Genomic DNA, 16,601 nt, shown 5'->3' on the forward strand with positions numbered 1-16,601 from the left:
CAACCTATAGTTCAGGCTGAAATACTTTAAAGGATTGCAACGTTGCTTTAATACTGGGTTCCTCCTCTTCTTACCAGTGCTGTACTCCTCTCACAGCAATAATTCTGCAGCACTGGGCACAGCTACTGCTTTGATACTTGGCATTATGTTTCCTGTGGTTTTTCGGAAAACCCCAGCCCTGGGCCTGAAAGAGAGCCCTAGGCCAGGCCAGGGTTCCTCTGGGCTTTCCATGATTCTCCTGTTGTGCAGTGTAACATGGTTTGAATGTTTCTCCAGGTGGGATTTTGGAGATGGTGTCCAGGAGACATACCTGTTCAGACCTCCCTACAACAAGTCTTTCCTTGTTCCTGATCCCAGTGTCCATGAGGTTGTAATTGAGCACAATGTTTCACACATCTATCAAGACCCAGGTATGCTCAGGACGGTTCTCTGGGGAAGAAGGGGCTCAGATATTTTCATTCCAAGGGAATGGAAGGTACATTCCAAACAAGGTACCTTCCAATAAAACAATGGCTTGAAAGTCATTATCTCGTTCCTGAGCAAACAGCCAGAGTGACTGTAAGTCTCAAGTAATTGCCGTCCTCTGTTACTCTAGAAGTTTGTCCATGCTGTAAGCAGCAGGTCCACCGCACACAGTCCCCTTTTTGGGCAGTCTCAGCAGATAGATGAGTGGCAGGCGAGCTCTGTGCCAACAGGAGGTGGGGTAGGGAGCGCTACTGCGGGCAGCAGGAAGGGGGTCTGTTGTGTGAGCGAACAGAAAGAAAATCTTTTCTCTGTATCTCTCGGACTGGCTTCTTACTTGGTGTTTGGTCCTCACATGCATGGCCAGGTTGTAATTCCTGCTTGTCCTGGACCAGAGGAGGGAAGCCGAGGGTGTGTGCAGTGCAGGAGCAGAGTATCTCCCCGCAGTCCCCCGTCACGCTCCCCACACTGCTGCAGCACTGAGGAAGCTGTTGCACAAGCATGTCCTCACAACTGGTCTTTTTCTGCTCTCTTCCTATGCAGGTGAATATGCTCTGGTGGTTCTCGTGTCAAATCAGTTTGAGAACCTCACCCACTTGACCCCAGTTCACGTCCACAGTTATCTGATTGATGTGAAGATGGAAGTAGAGGAGGATGTTTTAGTTGTGAGCCGTCCGGTCATCTTCAGAGCCAATCCACTGCCATCTCCTTACGGTGTCGTGTACAGCTGGGACTTCGGGGATGGGTTCTCACTGTTCACAGAGAGCCAGTCTACAGTGACCTACAGCTACTCCAGAAGAGGGATATACAACATCACCCTGACAGCGAACAATACCATAAGCAGCGTGGAGACAGTTGAGTGCTACCAAGTGTTTGAAGAGATAACTGGGCTCCACGTTTCCGCAGATGAGGCAGCAGAGCTGGGAGCATCTGTGACCCTTAATGCTTCAGTGCAGACGGGGGACAGTATCACCTGGATATTCGATATGGGGGACGGGACGGTGCTGAGGAGTCAGGTGCCAGTGGTAGAACATGTGTACATAAAGGACATCAACTGCACTGTGAACGTGACAGCTGTGAATCCTGTGAACTCTGTCTCCCAAACTGTGCCTGTTCGGATATTTGTCCTGGAAGTACTCAAAATAGAGCCTACTTCTTGCATCCTTGAGCACCCAGATGTGCAGCTCACTGCGTATGTGACGGGGAATCCTGAGGAATACATCTTCGATTGGACTTTTGGAGACGGCTCGTCCAATGTCACAATCAGTGGGGACCCTGTAGTGATGCACAACTTCACCCGAAGCGGGACATTCCCCCTCTCCCTGACTCTCTCAAGCAGGTTTAACAAGGCTCACTATTTCACCAGCGTCTGTGTGGAGCCAGATATTGTCAATGTCACCCTTCTCCCTTCCAAGCAGTTTGTGAGGCTTGGTGAAGAGAGCAGCTTCCAGGTCAGTGCCGTGCCTCTCTACCAGTACCGCTACCGCTGGGATTTCGGGAACAATGAGTCCACCAGATCGAGTGGGACTGAAGTGACTTACACCTACAAGAACACGGGGGTTTTCCTGGTCACGGTGACCGTCTCCAACAATGTCTCTTTCAACAACGACACAGCGTTTGTGGAAGTCCAGGAACCAGTTGGAGTGGCAAAGATTGAATATAACGGGACAAGTGTTTTGGAGCTGAACCAGATCTACCTGTTCTCTGCCAGCATGAATGGAACGAAAGTGAGTTACTGTTGGGACTTTGGAGATGGCACTACCCAGCCTGGCCAAATCGCTGCCCACTCCTACAACAACACAGGCCATTACACTATTAGTGTGATGGGGCAGAATGATGTGAGCTTTAATGAGACCATCATCGACATCACAGTGAAACGCCGACTCCATGGGCTGACCATCAATGCCAGCAGGACAGTGGTGCCATTAAACGGTTCGGTGAGTTTTGTAGCCACGCTTGTAGCTGGCAGTGCCATCCGCTACTCGTGGATCCTCTGCGACCGGTGCACTCCTATCCAAGGCTCCTCCACAATTTCCTACACTTTCCGGTCTGTGGGCACGTTCAATGTCATTGTGACAGCAGAGAACAAGATCAGCTCGTTGCAGGACAGCATCTACGTCTACGTCCTGGAGCAGATTGAAGGCCTGCAGGTGGCTAGCAGTGACCTGGTGGAGGACATCTATTTCCCAACTAACAAAACACTCCATTTGCAGGCAGTGGTGAGAGAGGGAACGAACATCTCTTACAGCTGGGTAGCCCAAAGGGATGGCAATGCGGTGCAGACCTTCACTGGGAAAACCTTCTCCTTGAGCATCCTAGAAGCTGGAAACTACACTGTCTATCTGAAAGCCACTAATATGCTGGGGTGCGCAACTGCTAACAGGACACTGGAGTTCATTGAAAGCATTGGTCTTTTAAAGCCTTACGCCTTCCCCAACCCAGTTGCTATTAATGCCTCTGTCAACATAAGTACCACCATAACCAGTGGCACTGGCATCACGTATGTTTGGTACCTAGAGGATGGCTTCTCTCCTGTTACCTCTGAACCCTTTATTATCCACTCCTTCCAAAGCCCTGGAGTGATAGAGGTCGTCATTGGAGCAGAAAACAAGCTGGATTCAACCAATGCAACAATTCCTATCTGTGTAGAGGAGGTCATAGAGGGGCTGAGTATAGGGACTGCAGAACTGGACTGCAGGTACGTCTCATCAGGCTCCACGGTGGTCTTTGAGGGGGAGCTGCAGAAAGGGACTGAAGTGACATGGCTTTGGGAGTTGCCAAATGGCACGTTGACTGGCCAGTCCGTGGCAGTCATGTTCCCCACAGCAGGGTTTTATACAGTCTATCTGAATGCATCGAATGACATCAGCTGGGCTCTGGCCAGCAGGAATATCTCAGTGCTGGACAGGATTCAAGGACTGGAAGTTCTTGCCAGCAAGAAGGTGGTGGAGCCAGGGGAACAGGTCACCTTTGTGATCAGGATGTTGTCGGGTACCTCTGTGAGTTACTTGGTGAGCATAAGTGGGGACTATTCTGTGGTGCTCAATGGGTCCAAGTACACGCATGAGTTCACCAAGAGCGGTGATTATTTGGTGACCGTGACAGTGCAGAATCAAATCAGCATCGCGCATGCCCAGGTGCTCATCTCTGTCCTGGAGGCCATCCGTGATGTCAGGCTCCTGAACTGCTGTGAGGAAGGCATACCCACAGGCACAGAGAAGAGCTTCAGTGCTCAGGTGGGTAGTGGCTCCCGTGTGTCCTTCTCCTGGCAGTTCTCCCTGTGGAAAGAGCAAGGTCGATCTGTGGTCACCGTGGCAGGAGAGAGTGTCTCCTACACTCCAGAAGCTGCAGGGCTACTCGAGATTCACCTCAATGCCTTCAATGACTTGGGAGGTATCAATATCACCAGAACCATCCAGGTCCAAGACCCCATAGTCCAAGTCTCCCTCACTGCCTCCAATGCCTTTGTCAACAGGACAGCACTGTTTGAAGCAGCAGTGGTGCCCAGCAGCAGGAGTGTTGAGTTCCTGTGGACCTTTGGGGATGGCTCTTCCACTCAAATGACCAGGGTTGCAGTGGCCAACTATTCTTACCTGAGCCCTGGGGATTACCTGGTGGAGGTGAATGCCACCAATCTCATCAGCTTCTTCATAGCCCACCTCACTGTCACCGTCAAAGTCCTGGAGTGTGAGGAGCCAGAGGTGGAGTTAGCCTTGCCCCCTCAAGTAGTCATGAAGCGGTCCCAGAGGAACTACCTAGAGGCACAGATTGACCTCCGAGGATGCATCAAGTACCAGACGGAGCACCTATGGGAGATCTACCGAGCACCCAGCTGCATGAACTTGGATGACTCCAGCAGGATCCGGCTGCCAAACGTCGATGTGAACAGGCCCCAGTTAGTTATACCGAAGCTTGCCCTAGAAGTTGGGAACTATTGCTTCATCTTTATTGTCTCCTTTGGAGATACCCCGCTGTCCAAAAGCATCTTTGCCAATGTGACTGTGATACCAAGTAAGCTGGTCCCAATCATTGATGGGGGGTCATACCGGGTATGGTCCAACACTCAGGACTTAATCTTGGATGGGGAGAAGTCCTATGACCCGAACTTGGATGATGGTGAACAGACTCCGTTGTTATACGATTGGTCTTGTACATTCTCCTCCAAGGTAAGAGCAGTTTCGCACAGCCAGAGGGGTTGATCATTTTGGAGCTCCAGCTGCATGTCAGCTCCACCACAAACATCTGAGTGGGCTGAAATGGTGTTGAGGGGAGCTTTTGTGAGCATCTTTAACAAGGCTGCTCCAGAAAGAAGGTTGCAAAGGTTTCCCAATTCTCAGCTCAGGGTGGTGGCACAAAAATTGCTGTGGAGAGTTGTGCCGTGCAGCCTGCTGCAGTCGGCACTGCGCGGTGTGCCTGGGCAGGGCAGAAGTGTTGGCACTGGAAGCTGAGGCATTCACGTTGCTGCTTCCTTTGTGCTTGGCCTCTGGTTCACGGTTTCAGTGTAGCTGCTTCCGTAACCTGAAGGCGTGACAGAGCTGCTGAGCGCAGTCCCGGGGAGCTGCGGGCTCTCATCCCTCTCCCGTTAACAGTTCAATGTCTCTAATTTCAGCAGGGGCCAAAGTTAAACTTTGGAGGAGTCAAGTGACCACAAGTCATGGTCACTGTGGTCACCAGCAGGTCACTGTCCTCACGCACTGAAATGGTCTGACCCTACAGTGGTAGAAGGGCAAGGGAGATCTGCCCTTCAAATTCTGATGGGAGATCCACCTCAGGAGCATTTTTTGCTTGAATGTGGGATTCTTTTGCTTGTAAAAAGTCACTGTTTTCTATCTTTACCTCAAAATAGAAAGACGCGAGTGTGTGTGGATTAGACTTTTGAGTTTAATATGGGCTTTTTATGTTGTTTGTCAATATTTATAAGCTATTTAACGAAGAATTAATTGCTATAAAATAAGAACGTGAAGCTCGTATGAAATACAGGAGTATTCCAAGTACTGCATACTAACCTGAAGAATAGGATAATGTGCTCTGTTGTCCACACACCACCCCGTTTCTCCCACCAGCGTGGTGGCATTGCACAGTAAGATCTGTAACAGTGGCTTTGTGTGGACCTGAATGTTTTGGCTACGGACTAACCCGATGTGCACCCGTACCAAGGAGGGTTTGAAAGTTCTTTTCTCCTTGCAAGCAGAGCTCGGCTGCAGGGTGCTCTCTGAATTTCAGTGCCAAGGAAGGAATTGTCACAATTTCCAAAGCTGTATTAGAAGCAGATGTGGAGTATACGTTCGACCTCACCGTCAGGAAGGAGGGTATGAGTCCCGAGGCAACAAATCAAACCGTACGTACCAGACAACCATCGCTTTCTGTCCTTGCGTGCCTGTTGCTGGACACAGCTGAGCTGGAAGTCCCCGGCCCTTTCCCTAAGGAATTTTCTAGAGGAGAGTGCTGCTGGCTCAGGTCCGTGCCCAGCCATGGGAGACTCCCCAGGCTGTGTCCCCTGTCCCGATCCGAGAGCCGGTGCCAGTTCAGCTGGGGTGTGGAAGTACCACTGCCTACCTGTACCAGCCAGCAAGGGAAAGCAGGGGAGGCAGATTCTAGGGCATCACCAGGGCTCCATAACTGATCCCGTCCAGGTCATTGGCAGGAACAGGCAGTGGTATTTCTGTAATATATTCATCTTATGCTGCCTTGAGCAGCACTTTTTGCTTGTCCTGCCAAGTCCTTTTAGCTTCTTCCTTCCTTTAGACCTTGTGTTAGTCCCTCTGTGCGTAGAGGCTGCATTAGTGACCCAGCCCTGGACAGCACGGGCCACCGTTCCTGGAGCTGAGAGTCTGCGACTGCAGATGTGCCCTGGGAGGACAGCAAAGGAGCCCGTGGTCGGTAGCTCTTCCACCACTGTGTGCAGTCCCAGGCTCTTCCCATGTCACAGTACCAGGCTCTTCCCTGACTTTTGCCCAGAGAGCTTCCTAAGAGCTGCTACTTAATTTTACTGTCAATGGTTCATCCCTTCTCTGTTTCTGAATTTTTTTAAGGGAGGATTTTTTTAAGTGCATGTTGTTTATGTCAAATTAAGCCTAACGCTGCATGCATCTGCAGTCCGACAGCAGTTATGGTTTATGTCAGAAACACTCATCGTGGTGCATTTGGCAATTAGAGATATAGTTAGTCTGAAAGTGGAAACTCTTACTGCCTGGGTTTTAAACCAAAGCTGGAGGATAAAAAGAAAAAAAATTAAATTGATAGTCTTTCAAGGACATTCCGTACTATCTGGTTTCCATGCATGAGCGCAAAACAATGATTCCAGTGTCGCAGGAAATTTGCAAATACTGTAGGAATGAATGAAGCTTCAATGCGCTTCGGCTTAGTGCTGTGGAATATTTATCCTCTTTTAAAAGTCTGCCATATTAAACAATGTCTTCATTACTGTCTGTCTTTGAATTCGGAATATTCATTATGCCAGGGCAGAGGGCTCTGTCGAATGCTGGACAACCCTGTTTCCTAGGGGATTAAAGGAATTTAGACAAAGCACAGGGGTCAGAGCTCAATAGCTGTTGTGTCTGAGTCACCGGTGCTTCTAAAGCTCTCTTCTCTCTGAGCGCTTTGCCGGGCAGGTGTGGTAGATGTCTTGAGATGTGCAGCTTAGATCTGAGCTAAAAGCCTGGAACAACATGCTGCTCTCGGGAGAAGGTGGGTCTTCCAGGCTGCAGAGCAAAATGCATTTGGTGCACAGCGGGAGCTGTGTTTCCTGGCTATTTTCATCATCATTCCTGTCTCTCAGGGATGTAGGTAGTGCCAGAAATGATGGTTCTGCACAGGCCGTGCACTCGAGAGCCCAAGGGTCGGGTCCTGAAATGTGGCACGCGTTTCTAGCCCAGGCTCTGCAGACCACAGCGGGGATGGGGGAGACAGCGGGACCATGCTGGCTTTGCACGGGGCCGCGCGTCCTCAGTAAACCCAGGCTCCCTGGCTCACCCTCTGTTACTCTGGCTGTCAGTGCTTCCCATCTAGCGCCTTTCCGAGCCGAGGACAGGGACCCGCAGCCCCACGCTCCTGTGTCCCCGGCAGATCTGCTGTGACCCCAGCGGGCCGGGCGCTCCGCAGCTGCAGAGGCAGGGCCGAGAGTTTGGCCCGCAGAAGACAAAGGAGAGCTGCAGTTGCTTCCCGGGGCAGGCGCTCACCAGATGCTTGGTGTGTGCTGTAACGGAGGCTTTCCTCCTCCCGGTTAGACTGCTCCTCTTCTCCAAACTCCAACACAGATCCCATTTTTGTAGGGTTAATAGCTGTCCTGAGATGGTCAGTACAGCAAAGTGCCTCAGTTAGCATCATCCCCACCTGACAGTACAAGCAGGACTTGCTGGGAATTCAGCACAGGGTACCAGAGGGACATTTTGAAGGTGATTTCTGTTGTTAAAAAGTGTAAATAAAGTAAATCCAGAATTACCTAGGTTGGCCCAGCTTGGCATTGGGTGGCTCTTGAAAATCAGTGACAGAAGAACTCGCCCTGGCCAGTGTAAGAAAAGTGATGTAGCTTAAGTCTGACCTGAAATCCTTTGGAAATCCCTTTCTGCTGTTTCCTTAGCACAGACTGGGCTGGTGCAGAGCAATTCCTCCTTGCAGAAGCAGGTGCTGGGATGTCTCCTTACCTGTTAGATGTCTGTCTTTTTGTCTCGGATCTTCTGACGGAGCCTCTTGCTTTCCCAGGTATTCATCAAGAGGGGAGGAGTCCCTATCGTGTCCCTGGAGTGCGTTTCCTGCAAGGCTCAGTCCGTCTATGAAGTTAGCAAGAGCTCCTACGTCTACCTGGAGGGGACCTGCCAGAACTGTCACAACGACTCCAAGCTTGGGGTAAAGTCATCAGCAATGCTGGTCTTTGCTTCACCTTTGGTGGACTTCAGGGAGAAGGGGAGAGTCAGAGAGGACAGGCTGGAAAGAGCTCTGTGAGAAATAAAGTTCTGGACCTAAACTGCCATAGAGGCAAGGAGGGGAAACAATCTCTGACCGTAAATGCAGTGGCAGGCTGGGTCTGGCTGAGGGGATGAAGAAGGCTGGCTGTTACTGGTCTCTTCATCACAGCCCCTGGAACTGGCTGCAGGACTGGCTTGCAGAGTCAGAAGTTTAAAACAGGCCCTGCCCAGAGCTTGCCTAGGGTGACATGGGGCTCCACGTGCCGTGCCGTGTCTCGGCAGCATGGAGGAGGCTAGGAGAGCTTGTCAAGCAGGTTCCTCATCTCCTGTGACCACTGGACCCCCTGTGAGATGTCCAGAGCTTTCCTTAGCCCTGGGTTGTGCCTGCAGGCTGCGGGACACGTGGTCTGTCAGTCCTCCATCCGTGTCTCGACCTACCCAAGGGCAAGTCCTTGCTGGGTCGTTTTCAAGCCAAGCCTGTGAGTGCCCAGCTCTTTTCACACAAAAGCCACTTTTTTTTTTCCTAGAAGAGGTCTGTAAAGTGTTTTCTTCTCCGTGCTGATTGGCATTTTGCCCATTATTCTGGTGGCTCGAGCAGAGGTTGTTTAGACTCTTCTGATCCCCCAAGTCCCTCATGCCCTCCTCTAAGTACAGATTCCACTACGCAGCATCTCCGCAACCTGTTGAATGAAGCAGGTCCCAGAAGTGGAAGTCCTGTTGCGAGACCTAGTCCGTATTGCTCCCAGCAAGCCCAGCATGTACTTGCATGGCATTTTCTGGCTGTCTCACTGTTCCTCTTGTTATCGCGATTGTACATTTGTGCTATTAACAGTAACCATCCAGGACACGTTCAGCTTGAAGCATATAAAACATGGTATCCCGTGGAGACTCCACCAGTACTTAATTTATTTCCTGTGTTTTGTATTCTGTATTATGAAATTTTCTGTCGGAGGGTGATGTAATCCCAGAGACTAAAGTAGATCTCACAGTGGAAATATTCCCACCAGACATTTTGGAAAGGTTCCAGTTCTTGTTGCTGTAGCACACAAGACTAAAGCTGAATTATCAACTGCAAATTTGGCAGACGCTCCCACTAGAAATCTGTTACTTTTTATAAGAGACTCAATCTGAAAACATTTTAAGGACATAACTTCAGATTTAAACAAAACCTCTCCTGTCTTTCCCCTCTTCATCTCTACAGAGATGGGCAGCACACAGCTTTAAAAACAAGTCTCTCATCCTGGACAAAAAAACTACCTCCACTGGCGACACAGGCATGAACCTGGTCTTGAGGCAAGGGGCGCTGAAGGATGGGGAGGGATATACTTTTACCCTTCACATCACAGACCTCACAACAGGGGAGGAAGGATTCGCCTCCATCGATCTGCTCCCAAACCAGCCGCCCGTTGGAGGATCCTGCCGGCTGTCTCCCAAAGGACCCCTGAGGGCACTGATGGCGAAGGTGCACTTCGAGTGTGCAGGTGAGAGCGTACGGACAGCGGGTGCCCCGCCAGCCCTCTCTGCTCCTCACGGGCCAAGGTTTCTCGTGACCAGTGTGTTAGCAGCTGCCCTTCCTCCCACAGATGTTTTCTTTACCCCGAGCTCCTACCCCAGGACATTGCTGGCCAGGGCTGAGTTCAGAAGTGGATCCTTCCATTTCTGATCCCCAAAGCGTGGACCATGAGTGCCCAAATTATGGAGCTCTAAAACTCATGGTAGCAGGCAGGCACTTTTTTTACTCCTAATTCATGTAGTTGAATGGTGATATCCAGGCCAGGACAGTACTTCTGGAAGAAACTGGTATTTCAGTGCCCAAAACTGAGTCACACATATATGGGAAGAGTCAGAAGACAAAACGCTGGGGCATTCTCTGCCATGTGGGCTGGATGTTCCTGCTGGCAGTTACCTTCTCAACCAGCTGCAGAGACAGCAGCAATGAGTCTAGCTTTGGAAGAGCGGCCTGGCTGACATCCTGTAGCCTTGGGCCAAGGAATAAGTGCCTCTGAAAATCCTATTTCCCCAAATGATTAGTGTTAGAGATTAATGCTGTCTGTGCACAAATGCTGGGAAGCCACGCTGCAGAGGAGGTGATGAATTCTGCTGGTTCAGGGGGGGGGGCTGGTCACCAAAGTCCAGCTTAAGGTGGGGGAGAAGCAGAAGTTTATTTGGCATGGTATGGTTGTAACCTTGGTAAGTTTTGAGCTACCCAGAATAATTATGAAATCAATACCTCTTTGGAGTAGTGGGAATTTTAGCTCTTAGTGATTGTTTTCAAGCCGAAGGGTACAGTCCCACTGGTCGATGCCCAGTGCAGTGAGCCCTGGCAGAGCCAGCACCTTCGCTGGTGCTCACTGGCAAATGCGCAGTGCGTTTCCTAACTGCCCGGCTCCCACAGGACTCCCCATAATTCCTGGGAGCTCCACAAAAACCTTTGTGCAGGTTTAATCCTGGACTCGGTCATTCCTGAGATGCTGAACTGCCCGAGGGCTGCGCTGAGCCTGTGTCTAATGTCGGGCTTTGCGGGGCTTGTACAGAAGCTGTGGCCTTGGGTCAGTGTTGTTCCCAGCCCCAGCAGAGTTATTCCCATTTTTATTTTGCTCAGGAACTCTTCACAAATCCCTTTAAATGTTACAGGACCCAAACACCTCAGCAGAAACCCCTAAATACCAGAAAAATTCAAAGAGGGTCAGAGCTTTACCCTGTGGGCCCTGGAGGCATCGCTCCAGCCCAGCCGAGTCCTCAAGCTGTCCCCTAATGGTGGGGACAGCCCGTCCCTCTGCCAGCGCAGGGTGACGGCTTGCTGGGGACAGGAGTACGGGGAGATGCCGTGCTGAAGGGCTGCGCGGGGTGGGACACGCCAGGGGAGGGAAGGGGCACTGCCAGGCTGTGCCAGCTCTGACCGATGGGCTGGGTTTCGGGATGGTGGCTGCAGCCCCCCGCCCCGTGCCCTCGCCCCCGTCAGCCCCCCGTTGGGGTTTTGTTTTGCAGGCTGGCGAGACACGGAGGACACGGAGGGCCCGCTGGTGTACATCCTCCTGGCATCCCGCCGCAGGGCCGGGCACTACCACGAGTTCTGCGTGTACAAGGGCAGCCGTGCCGAGCACAGCGCCTTCCTGCCCCCGGGCTTTCACGAGAGCGGCTTCGTGGTGTCCGTGTCAGTCCTTGTTCAGGACCAGCTGGGAGCGACCGTGGTGGCCATTAACCGGTAAGACCCGCTGCTCACCGGCTGGGCTTACGTGGCAGCGCCAGTGACCTAGACTCCTGAATTGCGGTCTTACGGCTTGACTGCTGGTTCCCTGTCCTGAAGGGCTTGGCAGATCCCGGGTGAAACGTTTGCCTCCTGGAAGAGGCTGTTGGCAGCAGAAGTGCAGTACAGAGAATTCCAGTCTTTGTGGATCATCGCTCAAGGGGGAGACTTTCCCATAAGCTACTGCTTTCCTGACCACCTCCTTAATTCCCTGGTGACACCGTGAAGGCACGATGTCACTTTCTCAGATCTCTGTGCTCTGTGCTCCGCCACCTTCTCCGCATCGGGAGCCCTCAAAGGAGAGTTGGCGGCAGCAAGCTCTGGTGCTGTGGGTGGAGCCAGGGAGGTCTCACGTAGCCAAGGTGGAGAGCATGTGCGTTTGAATAGGGTGGAAGGGGTTGCAGCTCGAGTCTCAGCAGGGCCATGTCGGGGTTCAGCCCCAGCCAGCAGCTCAGCACCACGCAGCCGCTCGCTCACTCCCCCTACCCCGATGGGATGGGGGAGAGAATCGGAGGAGTAAGAGTGAGAAACACTCCTGGGTTGAGATAAGAACAGTTTAATAATTGGAATAAAGTAAAATAGTAATGATAATAATAACAATATAATAATGATAATAATAATAATGATATCCAAAGCAAGTGATGCCCAATGCAATTGCTCACCACCCGCCGACCGATGCCCAGCCAGTTCCCGAGCAGCGATCGCTGCTCCCCGGCCAACCCCCCCCCCCAGTTTCTATACTGCCCATGACGCCGTATGGTATGGAATAGCCCTTGGGGCAGTTGGGATCAACTGTTCTGGCTGTGCCCTCTCCCAGTTTCTTGTGCACCTGGCAGAGCATGGGAAGCTGAAAAGCCCTTGACTGGCATAAGCAGTACTCAGCAACAACTAAAAACATCAGCGTGTTATCAGCATTCTTCTCCTACTAAATCCAAAACACAGCACTATGCCTGCTACTAGGAAGAAAATTAACTCTGTCCCAGCTGAAACCAGGACAGGCCAGTACTGTGAAAGCCCAGTTATCCTTTCTGCAAACGCCCCTTGGTTTCCAGCGTGCTCCACACAGGCCGCAAGTGCCCACAGGTCTTGGGGCAGCATCCTGAGCTGGTCTCTGCTGCCTGACCGAGCTGTGTGACTGCTCCTTCTCGAGGCTGATGTGCAACTCCCCGCACCGTACATGTGGTCCCGGCCTCCCAGGCTGGAGCGCATGGTCCTGCAGTGCCTGCGGAGGAGGATCTGTGTCCCAGCTGTTCCTCAGACCCAGGGAACCATGCCAAAAGCAGCGCAGCTCCTCCCAGCACACCAGCCCTGGTTTTAAGTGCTCTTTATGCTCCATCAAACTAAACCTGGATTTTCTCCTCTGTGCACCCGTGTGCGTCCTCCGCCTGCAGCTTCACAGAGCTGCACCAGTGAGAAACCAGGCTTCAGGTCCATGATGTTCCTACATACAGCTGGTGCAAACAGGGCACCAGGGCAAGCATCAGCGATCCTGTCTTTGTTGTTTAACCACCCGCTTTCCCCCTCGTCTTCCTTCCCAGCTAAAGGGCAGATTCTGCCCCCTTCCCCCAGCCCCATTTGATAGTCTGCACTTAACCCAAATGCCTCTTTCCCTTGGCAGCTCCATGGAAATCAGCTTACCCGAGGGGTTCCCCAGCCTCTCCCACTGGCTCTACAATCAAACTGACACCATGCTCCAGGGCTTAGTGAAACAAGGGGACCCTCAACAGGTCATTGAGTACTCTCTGGCCCTCATCACCATCTTAAATGAGGTAAAGGGGCCTCCAGAAGGCCTTGCAATCACCGGCAATGTTCTTCAGCCAGGTTTTGTACAGCAGTGCAGGGAAATGACTAGTGCTGCAGTTTTTCATGTAAATCAGTGTATGTGCATGCTGGGAGCTGGGCTGGAGCTCTTTGCATGCATCAAAAAGAGTAACAAGCTCCAGACACACAATGACCAGGGAAAACAGAGGGACTGCAAAAAAACCCAGAGGTCCCAGAGAAGGCAGTGGCCTGGGTGTCTCCCATGCAGCCTGCTTTTTTGCCCTCATATTCAGATAGTTTTTCCTCTTTATTGCCAGCCTTGTCTAAACACTGAATTTAGAAGCAGAAACTTAGCCCCAGTTCCCCCACCTCCTTCATGCTTCCCCTAAGCCAGCCACCCCATTCCAACTCAGCAGGGCTGGGAACTCCCTGTAGCTGCTCAGGTGCTGCTCTGGGTGCTAAGGAGACCTCGTCGTTCTGACTGCTGAGCTAGTGCAGCTAGAAAGATCTTCTGGCCGCATACAAGGCTCTTAATCCACAGTGCAGGAGCATCATCCTCCTGGCAGCATTCACTTTCATGCCTACCTAAAGCAGGGCCCAGTCCCTCCATCTGCATCTCTATAGGCAGGGCAGGAATTTTGGTCTCTACTCATGCTTTTGTGCCCGCTAAGAGCCTGCTGCATGCCTGGAAGCCAGGCAGGGGCGATCCCCCTGAGCACAGGCGCTGTGCTTAGCTGGATAAGGACTGCACACTGGGGTGCTACTTAGCTGTCAAGTGCAAGGCTGTTGAGATAATTGCTTGGAGAGCACAAGTGGAATTGAGGAAGTTCTACTGAAAAAACAGCTCATTAGATCACCCTCTGGGGAGGAGCACAGGCAGGGAGATACAGAGTGCAGGGAAGAGGTGCCTTCAGCACAGCTCATCATCCTCAAAACAACCTGATACATTTCCTCACTCTACCTGCTTTTCTCCCCCCTCCCAGTACGAGCGGTCCATGCTTCTGGAACCTGAGACTGGGAATGAATTTGAACTCCGGACCTGGACTCGCAACAATATCACAGAAACCCTGAACTCGCTGAACGTGAACACGGTTGATGATATCCAGCAGATCTCGGCTGCCTTGGCACAGTGCACGGTATGTTCCCCGTCGCCACCTCCAGCCTCCTGCTCTTCCAGGTGCAGCTTAGATGTTCTTCAGTTCTTGTTCTGCTTCCCCATCTCTCTCTCCCACACACATACCATGCAGGGAGGACAGGTATGACTTGTTGACATGGGTAGGGTTTCTGCGGTGATGTCCTACGTGCTGTCAGCTCTGCCCCTTGCCGTGCCACCGATCTAGCAGGCGTGGATAAGAGGATGTATTCATGTGCTGGAAGACAGCACCTGAGCCCTCTGCGCCTCTTCCCTGGTACCAGCCCTGGTGCGGCAGCTTGCTAGCAAGTAGGTTCCTTCACTTGCAGATGGGGACTGTAGGAGAGGCCTCGGTAGACTGGAGAAGCACTGAAATAAATTGGGGGAGTCGCAGAATCTCCAAGGACAGGCTGGACTCCCATCGGGAGTAACACAAGTAGAGCTGGATCTGCCTTGAGCCAGGGGACAGCGCCAAGGCCCGACGTTCCTTCCAGCCCTATTTTTACCATGTGAAATGATCGAAACACTGCTCTGCTTTGCTGCTGACTGGAAGCGTTGTGTTCCCCAGCCAGCTCACAGTTTCAGCTCCCCGGCTGGTGGATTTAGGAGCGGCTTTATGTGTTTTGTCAGATGGGCAAAGGGAAGAGAGCCCAGTTATATAATGTGCTTGGGGTTTGGTGGTCAGCCAGCCGGCTCTGGCATGCTCTTCCTCCCCGCCCTCCCAAATCTGTGCTTTCAGGACTGGAGTCAGGTACCCTGGCCTTGGCTGCCCATCGCCGCCCCGGCCAGGTCAGCCACCTCGCTCAGTAGGAAGAGGCTGTCATTGAAATGACGGACAGACTGCTGCATCCCACCCACAGAGTCCCTATCCTGCTGCTCCTTTGTCTGCTTCCAAGTCTGTAAACCTTAAAACCCCACTTCTTTCTGTTCATCTTTATTCAGGGATTTGGGGTTCGGCACATCCCATTCCGATGCTGGATTGGTTTGTTTCTGTCTCTCCCATGTGCTCTTGCCTTGCGACTTGATCTCGCTGTGGAAGCTTAAGTCTAGAAATAGAATTTTTGTTCCATGGGAAAAGCTAACTTCCCAGGATTAGTTTGTGCTCTGGATTGGAATGAAAACCTTAGAAAAACAGTAATGTAGAATTTCCCAAGTGGTTGAGACTAGCGCAGAGTTCACACATTTCCTTTCCTGCAGAAGTGTCAATCAGTGCTGATGCTTTTTTGATTTTACCTACAGGGGAGAGGAAAAATTGGAATTGATTTCTCCTGAAGGGGAAAAAAAAAGTATCTCAGTCATCTTAGTAGATTCTTCTTCCTAAGCAGTAGCTCCTTGGGTGGTTCCTCCCCATAACCTTTCTTCTTCCCCACCTCCTTGATACCTGACTCTGCCGTGCGGACTCCAGTTTACACAGTATGCCCTCACTTCTCATAGCTTACAAATAAAAGCAGAAAAGGGGGGAATTTTAGACCTGCAGATGCTGTTTTGATTCTTCACCAAAACATATGGTGAATCACGTCTGAATCCTATGATGATTAAAAGAAAAAAGATGAATAAGAGCTAGGAACGGGGCTGTGGTAACAGCTTCCATGTGTTGCCTCAGTCCCTCCCATCCAGCCCTCGAGAGTGTGGGGAGCTCCAGGCCATGGCTAGAACATTCTGTTTCTTGGACACATCTGGGAGCAGAGGGAGGGACATCCATCATGCCTGAGTGGCAGGATCCCTCCCACAGCTTTCAGGAGTATTTGGACACTGAAATGGATTCAGTTAGGGCGAAATCTTGCTTCCATTGAAGATCGCGGAGTGGATGGAGGAATCCTATCCAGCTCCTTCTGGTTGGTTTCTGTAGGAATAGTGTGTGGCCCCAAAGGGGTGCTCATGAGATGCAACAGCAGGACACATGCTTGGTCCTTACAAGTGAACTCCAGGGAACATGAATACGCTGCCCTTTATTGCTCTTTCCAACCCTAATGCATCCTCCATCAGACTCCCGGCATGCCTGCCAGTACGCTGGCTGATTGTAACGTGAGGGGAGGTGGATGGAAGAGTCTTGGAGACACCAACAACTTCTTGGCATCTCTCGGTGTGAGCAGAG

General features: G+C 51.6%; 1 protein-coding gene across 1 annotated transcript in view; it reads left to right on the plus strand.

The window, feature by feature from the left end:
• Positions 1 to 16,601, plus strand: part of PKD1 (polycystin 1, transient receptor potential channel interacting) — a 95,006-nt gene that overhangs the window by 58,084 nt on the left and 20,321 nt on the right. Inside the window, exons 14-21 of the mRNA XM_075718225.1 lie at positions 277 to 410; positions 1,006 to 4,628; positions 5,651 to 5,800; positions 8,164 to 8,307; positions 9,568 to 9,847; positions 11,355 to 11,571; positions 13,232 to 13,382; positions 14,358 to 14,510. Of these exons, the coding sequence (XP_075574340.1) occupies positions 277 to 410; positions 1,006 to 4,628; positions 5,651 to 5,800; positions 8,164 to 8,307; positions 9,568 to 9,847; positions 11,355 to 11,571; positions 13,232 to 13,382; positions 14,358 to 14,510 (4,852 nt within the window). The remainder of the gene's footprint in view (positions 1 to 276; positions 411 to 1,005; positions 4,629 to 5,650; positions 5,801 to 8,163; positions 8,308 to 9,567; positions 9,848 to 11,354; positions 11,572 to 13,231; positions 13,383 to 14,357; positions 14,511 to 16,601) is intronic.

Source organism: Pelecanus crispus, chromosome 11, assembly GCF_030463565.1.
Source record: "Pelecanus crispus isolate bPelCri1 chromosome 11, bPelCri1.pri, whole genome shotgun sequence".
Taxonomy (NCBI): domain Eukaryota; kingdom Metazoa; phylum Chordata; class Aves; order Pelecaniformes; family Pelecanidae; genus Pelecanus; species Pelecanus crispus.